General features: G+C 36.6%; 1 protein-coding gene and 1 long non-coding RNA gene across 2 annotated transcripts; both read right to left on the bottom strand.

The window, feature by feature from the left end:
* Window positions 1-3263: 3263 nt before the first annotated feature.
* LOC137717624 (putative disease resistance protein At4g33300) lies at window positions 3264-6706 on the bottom strand. The gene is made up of 5 exons (XM_068457043.2): window positions 5876-6706; window positions 5158-5552; window positions 4576-4931; window positions 4281-4486; window positions 3264-4180 (listed from the first exon to the last, which is right to left on the bottom strand). Exons 1-5 carry the CDS (start codon window positions 6579-6581, stop codon window positions 3369-3371), a joined length of 2475 nt encoding a protein of 824 aa, XP_068313144.2. The 5' UTR covers window positions 6582-6706; the 3' UTR covers window positions 3264-3368.
* A 7632-nt stretch (window positions 6707-14338) lies between these two features.
* On the bottom strand, window positions 14339-15044 carry LOC137718848 (uncharacterized). The gene is made up of 2 exons (XR_011065938.2): window positions 14849-15044; window positions 14339-14754 (listed from the first exon to the last, which is right to left on the bottom strand). It is a non-coding gene; the product is annotated as an uncharacterized LOC137718848 (long non-coding RNA).
* Between the last annotated feature and the right edge of the window lie 2272 nt (window positions 15045-17316).

Genomic DNA, 17316 nt, shown 5'->3' with positions numbered 1-17316 from the left:
TCTTTTCACTTTGACTTGTGGACTCTCTTCTTCCTAAAACTTATAGCTCGCCTCCTAAAACATATGTGAGGCCCACATGTGCAATAAATTTGGTTATAAATCTTCATTATGCTTTAAAATTAAATAATCAAAGAATATTAAGTTTAAAAGAAATTGAAGAGATGAAAAAAATAAAAAATAAATTGATTAGCCTGCCGCACCCAAATCAAATTCACATAAGAAATTAACTGATCTAAAGTAATGTGAAGCGAACTTCGAGTTTCAAGGGGTAAAGTAGAGCGAATTTTAAATTTTAAGAAATTAAATGACGTTTTTTGAATTACAGAGAGTAAAATGAGATTAAAAATGAAATTTCAGGATGCGTAGCTAAAGATAAGCCAAATCTAGACTTTCATGGAGGACAATAGAAAAAGATAATTGAGACCCCGGGTGATTATGAAAATATGAAAACGTGCATAAGACCCAACGTTTATTTGGGCTCATTGTATTAAACCGGCCCATATTTCTCATTCCAATTTTGTAGCTCAGTGTCATCGTTGTTATTAGCCTCGGAAGAAAAACCAGAAATTGTTTCATAGATATGCAGCAAGCTTCCTCTGCCAAGGGATCCGGCAGCTTGAAATCTTCTTTATGGTCATCACATTTACAAGCTTGGCAAGATAAAACACCACTGAAAATAAAGGTTCATTGCATATGTAATATGGTTTCATAGCCTGCTTTGCTATCTTACGATATATCTCTTTGTTTCCATCTCTTACAAACGTCACGTTGTATGCTCGAATCTCCTCAATGACGTTGTAATTTAGATTATATTATTAACAGTTTTGTAATAACTGAGAAAGTTGCATAAACCAGGTTAATACCTGGTGTTCAAGATTCTTTTGTACTCATTGTATAAAATTTCTCATGATATGAATCGATAATTTTAGTTTTTCTTGAAAGATCTTTTTTTGCAAAAATTCAGTCAAATCAAAAGAGTTTACTCATTTAACAGCGATTGGACCAATAGAGAGACGTAATATTTTGTTGCTTGGTACAATAATTTAAATGATTTTTTCCCTTCACCAGTTGCTCGTTCGGACTATGTTAGTTTTCATGGCTTCCACTTCTCAAATCAATGTGAATCTCAGCATTTAGATTATGTTGGCTACTGGCTTCCGCTTCTCAAATTAATGTGCATCTCAGAATACATGTTTATCTCACTGTTTTTTTTTTTTTTTTTTTTCCTTAACTCTGTGATGTTGCTCAATCTGCTTTGTAGGTTTAAACCTTTAGGTTTGGATTTAGAAATGTCAGGTTTCATGTTGCCTTGTCCTTTTCAGTTTTCATGTCTCTTTATTGTTTTCGTTTCTAGAGGTAGAATTTATGTCCCCTTCTTTATGTAATTTTTTTATCCTTTTTACTTATATTATGAGAAGTTAGATTTACATCAGTGTAACTTCTTTCTTCGTTATCAATAAAGTTCCTTTGAATGTTTTTCAAAAAGGAAAAAAAATATTTTAGGTGAATCTTGACAATGATGATTTAAAAATCAAGAGTTTTTATTAAGTTAGTCCAGAAGTTTAAATTAATCAGTGATCTAAAAATCGACCTAGAAGCTCGGCGATGAGCTTCCATGATGATTTTGGACAAACGTTCAATAAAATCGGAGAGGGTCTAGTTGGCCGCCTAGGCGGTATTAGACGATCTAGGCGGAATGCTAGTCGGAACCTAGAAACCCAGAAGCTTTGTGCAAAACCAAAAACCCAGAAGCTTTGTGCAAACCAAGAAGCTTTCATCTCAGACTTTAAACTCATAAGCTCTGTGCATCCTACAAACCCAAAAGCTAGGAACCCCAAAGTTCCTAATCGCACATTCGCACACGCCATTCATCGACCTCCAGATCAAAAGAGAGACCCAACAATTTATGAAGCCGAAACAGAGAGACCCAGATAGAAAGATTCAAAACCCAACAATCAAAAACTCAGAACGATGGTTTCAAACCCAATTTACAAATAAAAAAAAAGAAATTTTATGAATTTTCCTGAAAAATACTGGTTTTTTCTCAAACCTAGATCGCCGAACTTTGACGAGTACGAAGAGAGAGAAACTAATGCACTGCAACTTTTTTTGTGTAGACTAGAAGTAGGAAGGTGTTGAAAAGTCAAAGAAGCATTTTTTCTTTCTATTTTTCATATTTTGTTTGGTGAATATGTGATGATATTTTGGCTTTGAGCTGAAGGGTATTGAAGGCTTTGTAGCTTGATATTCGATGTACCTAATGCTTTGCATGTCCCTTTTTCCCAATAAACTAATTAGGACTCTACACTTTATTTACATTTTTTTTAAATTTTCAATACATAATAAGTACATGTTTTTTTTAAGTATAAATAAACACTTATTTATATGATATTTTATAAATTTACTTAAATCTATCTAGGCCGTCTAAGCTTCGCCTAGGTGCTTAAGCGCTAAACCTTTGCTTACCGTTCTATTAACACCTAATGTCTTTTAGAATCTTGAAATCAATCAATTATTTTTAATATTGGGTGTGGTGTCATGTGCTAAAGTCTTATTAGGGGGAGGGAATAAGTGGGATGGATGGGATCGTGGGATGAGGGTTGACTAAGCGCTGGTTTGGAATTGTTGTGCTTTGAAAAAAAAATTGTTTCTGCTGTGGTGTAAGAATAAGCTCATTTTTGCTGCTTTACGTTTTCAGCTTTTTTCACCTAAAATTATGAAAATAAGCTATTTTTAAGTGTTTACCAAACATATTTTTGAGCTCAGCTTTTTTTATACCCACTTTTTATAAAAGCACCTCAGTATCAAACCAGTACTAATTCAAACACTCTCAATAAAATTGGACCCCAACTGAAGTCAATCAGACGTTACAAATATTTCAAAAGTCCTTGTCCTAAATTTTGGCTTCAGGATAAAGTCCTTGTGAAATAAGTCACTTTGTTGCTTCTTAGCCGCCTATCCTCAGTTGACTGTCACTAAAGACGGCACTTCCGACGACTTCTGATGTCTTCAAAGAAAACAGAACCACAGAAACACCACTTGCAGAATAATCCTCTAATTTTTTTTTTCCCTATTATTTGAATCAACCTCCTCTCTGGACCTCTGTGTCTAGAGCACAAAGACCAGAAAATCCGAACCGTTGCAAAAAACGATTCGCGCCCTTAATTTGTGTAAGTTGGACCAATGAGATAGGCTCATGAGAGCAGCAATATTTAAAATGAGTCTATTGGATCTCCTGATCCTTAACCCCAGACACATAAATCTGAAGAGAATCTCAATTCCTATTATTTAACTTCGTATGAACAAATGATTTCCTATTTACATCAAAATCCAAACAAATTAATATTGGTAATGGTGCAACAATTTGCTCATTCGTCGAGCCAGTCCAGATCGAAATGTTTCTCCACCACCTGAACATGAAGCTCCGGCAATGCCTTCTCTGCGTCTCTCCACATCCAAGAAATATCCTCGTCGCACACTACACGGCGCAGAGACTGTAACGTTGCAGCGGATTTCGGTAGATTGCTAATTTGTGAACATTCCCTCATTTCAATCTTTTCCAAACTTGCTAACTTACCAATGTCCATGGGAAGGCATCTCAAATTTACACATTGGGAAATGTCAATGTACTTCAAGCGAAGTAACTCGCAAATGCTGGCCGGAAGCGTCTGCAGTGCCGGACACGCATATAGCCTTAGGATCTGTAGAGAGTGCAGCTTTCCCAAATCAGCTGGGAGGTGGTATAGGCTGTGGCAGTTGGTTACGCTCAAGTTCTTGAGAGAAGGCATTGCGCAAATGCACAAAGGCAGCTGGAATAAGTCATCGCAATGATCGATGGTGAGCTCTGTGAGCCGAGGAAAGGCTGATTGATCAAGGCTATTACTGATCTTGCATAGGATTATATAGATTTTCCTCAGATTTTTCAGGGGGATGGTAGATAACTGAGGGACAAATACTTTTTCGAGCCAGAGGCTTCTCAAGTTGGTTAAGTTAGAGAAGACTGAAAGGCCATTTAGGATGCAATTTGACGTACTGTAATTCATGATTATCAATGCCCTCAACTTTGGCATGTTTTCAATGAAAGGAGGAAGAAGGTACTCGTCGTCCGATGAAAAATTCAAAATCAGCACTTCACATTTGGGAAACTCCATCTGGAACCAGTCCATCTCTTTCATTTCACCTGCATTATCAAGGGATGAATCGGTTTGAATCAGCACCAAAGAGTAAACATAACAAATAACCTCATAATCAATAATGCAATTACTGAGGCACGTTAATACCGGTATGAACTGATACAATCTTCGCGTGAAATGGCTGATCTGAACCCCTCTCCCATTCTCTTGGAAGTTCAGTCTCTCTTCTTGGCATAAGCAATCGACTGCGTTCGTTCACGCTGCCATCATTGCTCAAATGAAGAGCAAGGTCCCGCAGTACATCATGTTGTGTAACAGATATGTCATAGCAACTGCTATATATGTCTCCAACTCTGCAACATTAATATAATCAAAGGGTTCAAAACAGAAACTAATCACACTGAAGTAAAAGAAATCAAGTACCGAACTTTAAGCATCGTACCGTGCATCTTTCACTAGGGTGAGGAGATTTTTGTTCGAAAGCTCGACAAGAATAGCAAAAGCTTCTTCTTCGTCGATGCCATGTATTTCAACCCACATATTGGTAAGGACATCAAGAGGGATCTTCTTGTCTTCTGGAAACGCACCCAAATCCAAGAAACATGATTTAACATTTTTGGATAAGCAGTCGAGACTCGTTGCCATACGTTTAAGTAGATTGTTCTCATGGGACTCACAAAAAGCTTCCCCTTTCGACAACTTGCTCCTTGCATTTGCCCAACACAATTCAGGCTGGTCCTTCAGTGAAGCTCCAATCACTTTGAGAGCCAAAGGAAGCCGCTTGCACTCGTTAACAATCTAAAGTTCAAGAAAACAATCAGTTGCCGATCTAAAGAAACACAAAATAACCCATTTTGATTAGCTGAAAATGGAGATTGGAGACTTATGACTATGTTTAGCAGTAGAACTTAGAAAGTGATTATGCATTATAGAATCACTTTTTAGAGCTTTTCAAAGAAGCAATTGTATTCTAGCAAAAGTGCTTATGAGCGGAAAGAATTGCAAACGGGCACTAAGATAGTACCTGCTTGACCAAATGTTTATCAGCAGCCGGGGGAATTGACTTTTGGCCAAAAGCAGAGTGACAAAACAGAGAGAGTGCTTCTTCTTCCCTCAACAACTCAACATCATAAGTGGCATCGAGAACGTTTGGAAATTTGAAACGTGAGACCACAAGAAACTTGCAGCCCGGGATCTTAAAGAGCAGCGGCTCAAGCACTGCCAGTGACCACACATCATCCAAAACCACCAGAGTTTTCGTTGTGGTTATCCATTCATATTGCAAGTTCCATTGGGGAAGCACAGAATTGGGACTGAGAATTTGGTTCCCCATGATGAACTGCACAATCTTGGCCTTCAACTGGTTCACATCTGGAGACTGTGATACTGTCAGGAACAGAATTCTCTCACTGAAATAAGCTGCATTCGAACGGCGATGAACACAAAACAGAGTCAGTGTTTGATTCTAAAGAACTCAAATTCTAGAGAACCCATTAAAGAAAATTCAAGTTCTATAAAACCCATTAAAGAACATTCTCAAAAGAAGCAAAACAAAGCAGATTTTTGAAAATTCATCTAAAAACGCTTTTGACAACAATTGGCGAAAAAGCGATTATATCATCTGAAAAGCACTTGAATTTTCAATACGAATTTCAACTTGTTTGTCATAAAATAAAAGCACTTCTAGCAAAATCGATTATGATCACAAGTACGCAATCCGAAAAAGGCACTCAGTTACTTACATCTAACTTGATCATCCTTGCAAAGTTCTCTAGCGAGAGTGGTTTTCCCAGAGCCACCAATCCCACAAATTCCAACGACCCTCAAATCCTCCCTCCCAAAAATCATTTCCTTCACCGTCTTCATCCCCACCCCCAATCCCAACACCACCGAACTGCTCACCTCCCACTTCATCTGCCCTTCCTCCTCCACCCTCCTCACAGCTTCCTCCATCCACCCGCTACCGACACCCCCGCCCCCGCAAGTCCCAATCTTTAAGGTCCCAAGCCGCTGTTCCAGCATCCGGTTCGACCAATCAAGCCGGTCGAACCGCTGATCCATCCCCGCCCTAATGTGGTGGACGTCGGCCAAAATATGGAGCTGTAATGGGCCCTGAAGAAATCTGGACACTGTCTTCTCCAAAGCCTCCATCTTTTTCGCCAATCGGACGTGCCTGTAAAAGTTCCAGCGCGGTGTCGCGAGGATTTTTTGGACCAGTTCGAGGCCCTTCTGGAGAACTTCCGACATGCGGTCGAGCTGGAATTGCCGTTCGGCCGGTAGCTCGACGCCGGAGTACTTGATTTCTTGGATTATGGGGAGGAGCTGCTCGACTGAGGTTTTGAGTTCCTCGGCGATTCCTCTGCTGTTGCATGACTTGCGGGAGAGGGCGATTAAATTTTTCAGGAGCTCCGTCGTGATCTCGCCGACGAAGAAGTCCGTCACAGCCATTGTTGGTGGTGGTGGGAGCTGTGCGACTATTGCGGGTGAAATGGTTTTTCTTGTTATGGATAGCGCGTTTCCACGATGCTTCCCAGTTATGCTCTCTGCTTTCTAAGACTTTAATCCCTTTCTTTTATATAATTTGTGACATGTGCTAATCAGTCAACAAATTATTCAAAGATATGATATTTTAGCCATATGCCATCCCCTTTTATTTTGGGATGTGATATTCACACATCATTTTTTACTTCTCATATTTTTTTAATTTTTAACCTTTAGATCAGATAAATTAAAAAATATCAAAAAACATAAATTAACAAAAGATGTGTGAGAAGTAAAGTGAGAAGGAGTTGGATTCTCATATGAAGGATTAATGTCTTTAATCAAGAGAGTTTTAACTAAAAGCCCACACTACTGTTCACTTTAACGAAAAACCATATTTTTACACTAAAAATTCAATCCTGGTACTATTCACTTTACCCTTTATTTTGTTCTTATCATTAAAACTCAAAGTTTTCAAACCATTTTCATTAATTTTTCTTTTAATCAATTGAGTTACATATTATTTGTTATCACAACAAAACCACGTGTATTTTGATGATCTTATATAACCCCACTAACTTACTCATTTGCGAGGTCATCTCTAACCAAATGGGATAAGCATAGCCCTGTCTAGAATTATAGGCATGCAAAAAAATTATTTTTAAATGAACAGTGTCAGACCATATTCATATATCATCTCTAACCGAATTTTAAGTTTGTAATAATTTATCAGACATTCTATCTGTTTAATGTCTCATTTCGTCCTTTGTCAATACTTGATGTCATTTGTTCAAATTCGGATAAAGCTGTTTTTTCATCGGGACTTGACGTATGAGTCCAAAGGCCTCCACTTGATTGACAATACCCTTGACACTCTCTTTAGAGGCCCACCTATAACTATAAACCTTGCAAATAACTTCATCTTCTTTTAGGGTCCAACCCCTTCCCTTGGTTGAAAATATAACCATTGAAACAAAACAAAGAGAATGTAATTTAGATTATTGGAAATGGCAAGAGAGGTGTATGTCTGAAAAGAGTTTGAGGTGAATAGAATGTGAAATTTGGATTAAAATGAGGTAAGATAGTATGTAAGGGTAAAAAGAATGTGAGAAATGACGTACAAATGGGATAGGTATTTATAGGAAAGAAAAAAAGAATTTTTTTTTATGTTTTTAAATTTCGCCTAAAAAAAAAAAGAGGGAATTCTAGCAACTAATTGACGTTAGCTAGCTGTTACCAGCCCAACTACCCGATGCTTTTATGTCCAGTCATAAAATTTGAATCAATTATTGTAACATGGCAGCTCGGCCCCGCAGGTAACGGGCTGGGAGAGAGACTGTAGTTAGCTAGCATGATGCCCCTTTGGCCAAATAATAGCATGTTGAGCTCCATAGATTTATAGCCCAACTATCCATTGGAGATAGATTTTTGGACAAATCAAGCCATTTTTGGGCTTGTAGACCTTTAGCAATCTTCATTGGAGATGGATTGAGCTCCTTTGATATATCAGTTTGTTATGAGAAGGACTTATAGAAAATTGAGTTCAGCGTGGCGTCATGTTCTAATAAAACGACATATATAGGGTTTTAAACACATGCATGGACGAGACGTAGGTGTGAACTCCTTCTAAAACGAATTGCTCTCCGTTGTTATGTTAAGACATAAAATTTTGGTGATTAATAGAATCTATGCTTCTATATATGGTAAGTAGCCTTTGCATTCATAGCGAGTGACACTAAAGAGAAACTTTTTGTTCCAGTGTCACTGCAAGAGAAATATAGTGACACCGGAGACTATACCTATTTTAAAAACATGAACCCTACAATTGGTGATTAGCTTAACGTTTTGGTTTATTTCTTTTGACCTATTATTACAACAAAATTCCTTAAATTATTCAAAGGTAGGTTTGTTAGCTATATGCCATCACTTTCATGTTCCTTAATTTATTTATACAAGCGATATTGAATAGTGGATGAGGAGAGTCAAATTTTTGTTGATATGATAAATATTCTTGATAAAGTGAACTACATGATCACCATTTATGCAGTTTGATTGGAATAAAAATTTGTGTAGAATGGTAAAACCACATATCCTTTTATGGTCTGAATTGACCCACTAATCTCTCTCAGTTTGTGAGTTGCTTTGATATATCACTCCTTATCTTCTTTAGACTTACAATTTTGGTATTAAAAGAATCTTTACTTCTACATATATGGTCATCTTTGCATTTTCATAGTGAGTGACATTAAAGAAATGTGTATCCCAGTGTCAGTATCGAGAAAGAGAGAGGGGGCAGCGACATGGGAACCAGGAGATACTTGTGCGAATTTCATGATCGTAACCGTTCATCATATATCATGTGGTTATAAATCATTTCAAAATTACATATAAATAGTACCTAACAAAAACTGACCGTACAATGTACGATGAAATGTCACGATCACGGGATCTCTAGGATCCCTAAAAAAAGAAGGGTTGTGATTTTCACACATCCTTAACTACTTTCCCCACATCCCTTCATATTTTTTAATACTTAATTGATATTCTACTATTTAATCTTCTATATATACCCCTCCTTATTTAATCTTTCAGTAATTACCTATAAAAAGTAAGAAGGTAATATATGAAAGATTAAATAGTAGGATGTAAATTAAGTATTAAAAAAATAAGAAAGGGTGTGGAAAAAAGTAGTCAATAATGTGTGAAAATCACAATCCAAAAAGAATCTTCGCTGGATCATTTTCCTTTGTACAAACACGAACCCGACAATTGGTGATTAGCTTGACATTTTGGTTTATTTTGATTTGACCTATTCTTAGTTACAAAAGTCCTCTTGTTTGCTCGGATGATCGACTCCCTCACCAATATGCTAGTTATGCAATGCATATGGAGCCCTATAGGGCCTATACCCTAATGCAAACACAAAGACTTCCAAGTCAATGAATATATCACTTCAATTGCCTTTTGACGTTGACGTGGTGCTGGGAAAGATGCGATGATGAAGGTGCTTGATTACTTTTTTACTCTGCCAATTGTATATGTACGTTTGTACGACTGTCGTATTTTTCTCTATTGCTTGACGACTCTCTAGATTGAAACCAGAGTGTAATTTGACTGCCAATACCATACTTCCAAGTTCTGAGAAAGGACAGTGTGGTCATTTTGGTGGTCAACGAGAATCACCATTGTTATTTGTTGGGTCTGGGTGGAGGAAACTTTGTCTCCATCATTGAAAACTGGTGGTAATGCTTGCAGCTGAGATGGCTTCCATTACATTATTGAACACTGGTGGCATGGTGCAGCAGACAAAGGCAATGGCAGGAGCAGCACAGCCATATATCCTACGAAATGATGGACGTGTTGGACACAGACATGCTGAAACAAGAAGTTGGGCTGCGAGAAGCTGGTTTGATATTTCTGTGTTTAAAAAAAAAAAATGTTTTTGTTGTATTGTAAGAATAAGCAGTTGTGAAATAAAATAACAGAGTATTTGGTAAAATTTTTTGTAAAAGTGCTTTTGGAAAATAAAAATAGTATTATAGTGTTTAGTAAACATTTATGTAAAATAGTTGTGACTGTGCAAAATGACCAAAAAATGTATAATACTAGATGTGTCATTAATTTAATTTTCTTAAGTCTTCCCCCTTTATTTTCTCCATCTGCATCGAAAAATCTCTCCCACTACCCCACTATTGAACCAGACTTTCCAAAAACCAAAAACATCTCTCTAGAAGTCTCCCCCACAACCCCAATTTTCTAAGTTTTTATTTTTTTTGCTCCGTCTTCTTCTTTTCTATTTTCTACTCCGTTCCTCAATCTCTCTTACATGTCATATGATTTGCAATACATACATGATCTAGCTGCTTGAGGAGTTCATTATTTACATCGAGCATGGCCAACGCTCCAGGATGCTGGTTTCTTTCTTCTTCCGGGACTAATCATTTTTTCTTTTTGAAACTGTATAGTATGAATTTGATCATATGAAGTAGTTTCCTATATTTAATTTTGGGTATTTGGAAAAATTGAATTTTGGTGTCCGTCTAGGCAATTTGGGCTCTCCTAATTTGCAAAAATACGAAGATCAGTCACCTGTAAGCAATGCAATTTGGGAAATCTGGGCAAATTTGCGATGCCAAAACCAAATCCGGTCGTCGTTGGAAAATGTGGTGGTATTTCTCGGCACAATTTTGTTGGCATGGGAGTGAAAGAAGACGGACAAGAGATGGGAGGAAGCATAGAGACAGAAACAATGTCCTAGGGTATGAAATTCAATGTCAATAACGGTGATTGTTGAAGCTGGGAGTGAATAGCGTTGTGGTGGGATTGACGAGGATGACCTCCCAATTGAAGTCGGCGACGTTTTCCACTTGGTATTATGTGTAATTATTTAATTGTTTAAGGTCATTTTGGATGTTTGAAAGTTTCATTCAAGGGCTCAGCGCCTATTGCAAATTAGGGTTGCGCATAAGTTTGTGGAAGCAAAAAAAGCAAGTTTTTTAAAGCTAGCTTTTGCTGCTTTGAACTTTCAGTTTTTTTTCCACCCAAAACTGTGAAAAAAAACTGAAGTTGAATGTTTACCAAACACTCCCAACTTTTTTTTATACCCTTTTTTTTTAAATCATCTCAGTACCAAACCAGTACTAAGAGCAAGAAGACAAGCCAACTTTCTCTGTCACCCCTAGTTGCTTTTGTTTTCGAAAAGCAATAGAGGTAACTTCGAATGAGAGGTTAAGTGTGATTGATGAGCAAAGAAGAAACGCGCTTATGTTTCAACCCAATGAGAACGATATTCAACAAGTACCTAAACAACAATAGACTTCTCCCTATGTCGACATGTCTAAGGTATGGAGTAGGATTCTCTCATCTCTTTTTTTACTTCATTTTCCCTTCCCTCCTATTTGAATGGTTATGATTAAATTACGTTAACATCTTGTATTAATTTTTTATAAAAAAAAAAAAAAGAAGACAAAATAGATAATGTGAGAGGAAGGAATGGAAGATAATGGAAGGGGATAAAAAAATGAGAGAAGAGAAGCGGAAACGAAAAAGATGTTTTTATAACAAAGTTGTTGATTGATGGTAGAGAAGATAGGGTGATAAAAAGAAAAAGACAAAATAGATAACGTGAGAGGAGGGGATGGAAGATGATGGAAGGGGTGGAAAAATGAAGGAAGAGAAGCGGAAATGAAAAGGTTGTTTTTTTTTTTTTTTTTTTGAAGAACATGAAAAAGTTGTTTTGATAACAAAGTTGTTGATTGATGGTAGAGAAGATAGGGTGATCCTTATCCTCCCTTTTGTTTTTTTTTTTTTTTTTTTGAAGAACATGAAAAAGTTGTTTTGATAACAAAGTTGTTGATTGATGGTAGAGAAGATAGGGTGATCCTTATCCTCCCTTTTCTAGGGATGGGAGGAATGGGAAAGACAAGTCTGACCCAACTAGCTCATAATGATGCCAATGTTGAATCCTGTTTTGATAAGAAAATATTGGTTTGCGAATGAGATTAAGATTGCAAAGCCATAAACAGTGATAACACACCTAGTTCGAACGATCAGGTGAGCCATGTCTTGGAATCTATGTCAACATCCATTGACGGCAAGAGGTTTCTCATTGTCCCACATGCCGGGCGGACCTATAACCCTGAAAAGTGGGACCAATTACTTTGTAGACATCGAAATTTCGGAATTTTTCGTGTTTGCATATTTATTCAAAGTGGTGTTAAAATTTTCCCTTGCATCTTTGTTACTCTTACTCTTTTGCTATTGATGATTCTGGGAGAGTTAAGTAAAGACTATTGTTTTTAATCTTCAATCACATCGTGTTTTTTGCTAGGCAAGTAGACGAGTCTTAAGGCGTTTGAAGATATTAGTAAAAAAAATGGTAGAGCGAGAAATATAAAGATTTGCCTCTCACCGTAAAAGATTTAGGCGGTCTCACGTACAACAAGGGATGAATGACTATGTGTCTGGAATAGTAAGATATGGAATTGAAAAGAGATGGAGCGAAAAGTTCTCCAACCACTATTACCATGTTATTATGATTTGGTCCCAATAGTCAAATAATGTCTTTCATGTTGTGCTAGTTTTCTTAAAGATCATGAGTTTGACAAAGGTGGTTTAGCTAATATATGGATGGCGCAAGATTATCTTAATTCAAAATAGACTAAATATAAGACAGAAATTGGTCAAGCAATTTTTCCTAACTTAGTAGCATGGTCTTTTCAAGATTTAAAGAAAGTGTTAGTGGTAAAATTATAGGTTGCAAAATGCATGATATTATTCATGACTTTGTGCAATCTCTCACCTAGAACGAATGTTTGATCATCAATGTTGAGGGTGTTGGCAATGAAGTAGAGGTTTTAGGTGAAAAGGTTCGCCATTTGACCGTGTTAATGGCAATGCACAATTGCCGACTTTCACCTTCTAATACTTATTACAATTGCAAAAATCTCCGTACCCTCAACTTTCATTTTTATAACTGAAATGTTGTAGGACATTAAATTTAGGTAGAAGTTTGATCAATGAAATCCCGAAAAAGATTTGCGAATTGGTACATTCGAGGTACCTTGATTTTTGAGAGAATTATAACTTGAACATATTACTGGACAATAGCTGTGAGTTGTACAATTTCTATACCTTGTGCCTTTCTGGCTTTTGATGGCTGTCCTAATCTGGAAATACTTGCCAAAAGGATTCTGAAATTTCGATCTTGCTATGCTTTTCCTCCTTACGAATTAGTCTCTTACGAATTAGTCTCTGTTTTCTCCTGGTAGTATCACCGAGCTCTATGTTATTTAGAAATTACGTTGCATCAAATGTGGCTATATATATCTTTTCAGATGATCTTCGAACAAGATTGATTTCGCTTTTACATAACTTTTCATCACTACGTGTAGGCACACTGCTATCCTATGTAACCAAATTCGATATCGAATGTCCATGGCGAAGGATTCGAGTGACAGTCTGTTTTGTAGCAGAGCAGGGAACTGATGAGCAGGTAATTGAGCTCTATCTAATTAAGATATTTATGTATGAGGTCCAGATATTATCACATTTGTTTAATTTGCGTATTTTTCTTCTTCTTCTTCTTCTATATTTCTTCAGATGTTTTCATGTTTAATTATGATGATTTAACCTCACCTGCATGCAAGATGGCCGTGTGAAAAGTTGTGATCGATGAACCATCAAGTAAAATTATCGTGCATTCATCTGACTGATTGATGACAATTTTACGTAACTAATCATCAGTATGTGTAACTACCCCTGCGATACGAAATTCGATATCGAATTTCCAAGCCACGGGCAGGATTTTCTTATCTTGGTTGCGGAAGCTTTTTGCAGCAGTGTCAGTTGAATTCACCTTCAAATTTTATCAAGACACCAAAAGTTTCTCGTGAGGTTTGGTATTTGGCTTTAATCTACATAATTTAGTTGTTTTTTGGACAATTTAATTCTAAGAACAATGCCTTAGAGTTGTTGCTGAATCGGGAATCCATCTATGGTTTCAGGGATTCTATCGAAGCAAGAAGCTTGATCTTGACCATCAACTTCCCCCTACTGGATTTTCAAGTGAATTTTTGATCATATTCACCGATGCCATGACAACTCGCAGGCATGGGAAAGTAATTCCTTAAAGCTGCTGTTAATGATACTAGATCCTTCATGGCCATTTTTCAACAGGTCAAATACAATCGTGTGAACAAAGCAACACTGCAAAACTCAAAAAATAAAAATACGCTTAGAAAATTACGATTAAAATTTAATAAATATTACATCTATTAAAAACAATAGTTCGAACTCACAATATAACAAAGTACTCGTGTTCATCAAATTCATTCACCGTATCTAATGATTAAAACATAATTAAAACAATACATGATTCAATTCTCAATTAAAATAGGATGTGTTCTATGTAGATCCTGCAATCGGCACTCGGCACTCGGCACTCGGCACTCGGCACTCGGCACTCGGCACTCGGCACTCGGCACTGCAGTCGCCAGTCAGCACGGGCTAAAGAAAGAGCTACAGAGGAGGGTTGGAGGTTCCATACATGGTTGTAGATTTTCTTTTGGAGGATAGTCATACTTTGTAATTTTGATGCGTGGTGCTCTTTTCTCAAACTTCCAGCCATGGCTCTGTTGAACTTGTATATACAGCCAAGAACAAGGTCAAGTTGCAGTAATCAGTCAAGTAAAGTACAAACCCTTTTGCATATAAAACATTGCAATTTCATTAACCTGATGAACCTCCATTCGAAGTAGCCATGGATGCTGCAAACCGATCTCTGCGCACTGGGACTCTTGTCCCCTCTGTCAGATTATTATGAACTCTAACCAAGAATAGGACTTAGTTTCGTACAAAGCACACATATGTGAGAGCAGAGGTCACAATATATATAGGCATATATCTCTCCTTATCCAATAAGGATTCCCTATTAAAATCCTTGTAGAAAACAACTTATGTTTTCCAATCCATATCAGTTTAAATGTTATAACAAAATCCTTCACAAATAAGGCTTTCCTATTCCAATTGGACTTAATCGTTCACTGTCAAAAAATCCAATCTCATGTTCATATTCTTACAAGCCCAAGGCAAGGAGGCTGAAAAGTGTGCTTGCAGGGCAAGTGGACAACTCCTCCTGCATCTTATGATTTCATCATTCACACCCAAGTTTTCCTTACAATTCTAAATGAAAACGTGCATTAGGCCTAACTTATTTGGGCTCATTGCATTAAACAGGCCCATATTTCTCATTCCAATTTTGTAGCTCAGTGTTATCTTCGTTATTAATCTTGAAACCGCGTACAGCTGCATAACCTGCTTTATTGTCTTGCTATCTCCTTATTTTTATCTCTCGGACTCTTACACTCGTCGCGTTGTATGCTAGAATCTATCCAATGACGTTGTAATCTAGACTATTTTATTAATAGTTTTGTACTACCTGAGAAAAGTTGCATAAAAAAACAAATAAGAGAATACAATTAATACCCGGTGATTGAAGATTATAACCGTTAGATAAAAATTTAACGGTCCATTAATACTGGTCAAGAGGATTCCAACCAATTATCTCAGAAAGGATCCCTAAAAATGTATTCATACTTACTTAATCAAAGTAGGTTTATTTATCCTGGACTCTGACGTGACATTAATTCTATATTATTCGGAATATTTTTAAATGAAGTAGTTGAAACTAGCATTTCTAATTCGCAGAATATGACTACACAACCAACCTGCATTTCTTAATTTTCTTTGGTTAAAAAAGAAAATTAAAGAATTAATTTCCTATTTCTATTTATCTTTCTTTTAACGTAAGAAATAATTGGAAACTTCAAAGTAATTGCAAAGAAATTAAAATATGCTATTCATTCTGATCGGTAAGAAAAGTCGGCCGAAACGATCAGGACATAGAGGGTCTTCATCGAACCGATGTGGAGTTGGAAATTAATATGCAATACTAGATGCACGATTGATTTGGAGTTTTGCCTTGATAACTTAATCACTAATTACTATATAATCCAGGTGTGAAAGATTCTGAAAGGTTTCGCGTAGAGTATTGATTTGTTTTTTACGTGATGCAAGAAAAGATGCAATAATGAAGATAAGTGCTTGATTGCTTTTTAACAAGTAATGTTACATTTATTACAGTTTTTATATTACATTTGTATTATTTTTCTACTAAAGATATGGTCCATTAGTGCAAACAACTCTCATCCTTATAAAAGAGTTAATACAAATATCATATGACAGATATGATAAAACTAATATTTTTACTTTTTTACAGGTGTATTTTTGTACGACGGTCGTATTTTTTTCTAATGCTTTATTTTAAAAATAAAAAATAAATTTATTTTTGAATAATTAAAAACTAAAAAAAAAAAAATCACAAACCACACAGGGAAAATGTAAATGATCAGCAGCTACCAAATGAAACAACTTCATCAAAACTAATCAATTAATTACAGTATTAAACCCACCTCCCCAACACCTCACACCCAATTATCCAACTCCACAAAAATCATCCAAAAAATAAACAAATTTTCAATCAACCACCCTAATAAATACAACCAATACTACATATACACACATATATAGGCGTTGGGAGACAGAGATTGAGAGAGAAATTGCCTTCAATTTGGAGTTGCGGAGGCCAACAATGCCGGTGGATAGCCACATTGCGGCCTGGCTCGCTTTTGAATCCGCATTTTTGCTGGTAGCGCAACCCATCTCGTCGTCACTAAATTAATCGACAAATTTCCCCCAAAAAAAAAAAAAAAAAAATTCGAAAAAAAAATTTATTTATTTATTTATATACGTATGTATATAAATTCTCTGAATTTTCCTCTCTGCGCGGAGAATTTCATCTCTAAAAATTCAAAGGGTAGTGAGAGAAATGAGATTTGTGTAGAAAGGTTTAGGTGGGGGGTTAAGCTCGAAGTTATATCTTCATTTTCAACGACTTGTTTTTCCTTTTTCTGGGACAAGAAAATCGCGTCTTTTTCCTACGTGGCTTGTGTTGATTGGGGGTTCGATTGGTTAGTGTGGTTTTTACTGCAGGGAATCAGGACTTCTGCTCTTTGGAATGTTTGGCACTTTTGGGGCGGACTTCGAGCGAGATTTTTGAACGGACGTTGGATCGGACTTTTTAGATCAAACGAATTTGGAGTTCTAGGCCTTGGATATCGGATTGGGCTTGGAGTTTTAAAAA

This window comes from Pyrus communis, chromosome 8, assembly GCF_041283825.1.
Source record: "Pyrus communis isolate YQ-2024b chromosome 8, ASM4128382v1, whole genome shotgun sequence".
Lineage (NCBI taxonomy): Eukaryota > Viridiplantae > Streptophyta > Magnoliopsida > Rosales > Rosaceae > Pyrus > Pyrus communis.
The sequence above is the reverse complement of the archived record's forward strand: the minus strand, read 5'-3'. Positions and strand labels throughout refer to the sequence as shown.